This window comes from Pyxicephalus adspersus, chromosome 1, assembly GCF_032062135.1.
Source record: "Pyxicephalus adspersus chromosome 1, UCB_Pads_2.0, whole genome shotgun sequence".
NCBI classification, from domain to species: Eukaryota; Metazoa; Chordata; class Amphibia; order Anura; family Pyxicephalidae; genus Pyxicephalus; species Pyxicephalus adspersus.
This window is the reverse complement of record NC_092858.1, coordinates 138,013,040-138,013,602: the sequence shown is the minus strand read 5'-3', so window position 1 is coordinate 138,013,602 and position 563 is coordinate 138,013,040. Positions and strand designations below refer to the sequence as shown.

General features: G+C 36.1%; 1 protein-coding gene across 1 annotated transcript in view; it reads right to left on the bottom strand.

Moving 5' to 3' along the window:
• The window catches only part of ACOT9 (acyl-CoA thioesterase 9), a gene marked incomplete in the record, with an annotated part of 24,787 nt that overhangs the window by 14,449 nt on the left and 9,775 nt on the right, over positions 1–563 (bottom strand). The window contains 2 exon segments of the mRNA XM_072428442.1: positions 219–389; positions 480–525. Coding sequence (XP_072284543.1) covers positions 219–389; positions 480–525 — 217 coding nt within the window.

Sequence of the window (563 nt, the reverse complement as noted above, 5' to 3'; positions counted from 1 at the left end):
TTAAGTGTTTTTAACATTTTTAATTGTGAGTGTTACAATTATGCACCATAAAAATCCTCAGCATACTTTTGCAAATGAGAATTTATCTATAAACTTGGAGGATAAGGTGTAACCTATAACACACCCCCAGTGAACCAGTATGATTTAAAGAAATATTTCTGTAATATTGAAAAAAAATTACTAAAGGTACACCAATAGACTGTAGAGGGTATTCTTACCGGACATTGTTATAAACATTCAGGTATTTTTCCCGTAGTTCTGGCTGGCTACCAAGCGGCAGCATGACCTCAATGTAACTGTCCTTCATTTTACGTGGCGGTAGGTCCTCTTGTCTTTTGGCCAGTAAAGACTGTAAAGCTTTCCTTTCCTCCATGGCTTGCACATGATCTCTATTAGAATACAATATATTTTATACAAGGTTTACAAGTGTTAGGAAACTTGCATGTGATTTCTTGGTATACTAGGGAAAAGCACCTTACCGCCAGTTTGTAGAGACTCCAACTATTTCCCTAAGTTTATCACGCACTGAAAGAAAACAGTCACAGTTAGTATACAATGAAAAG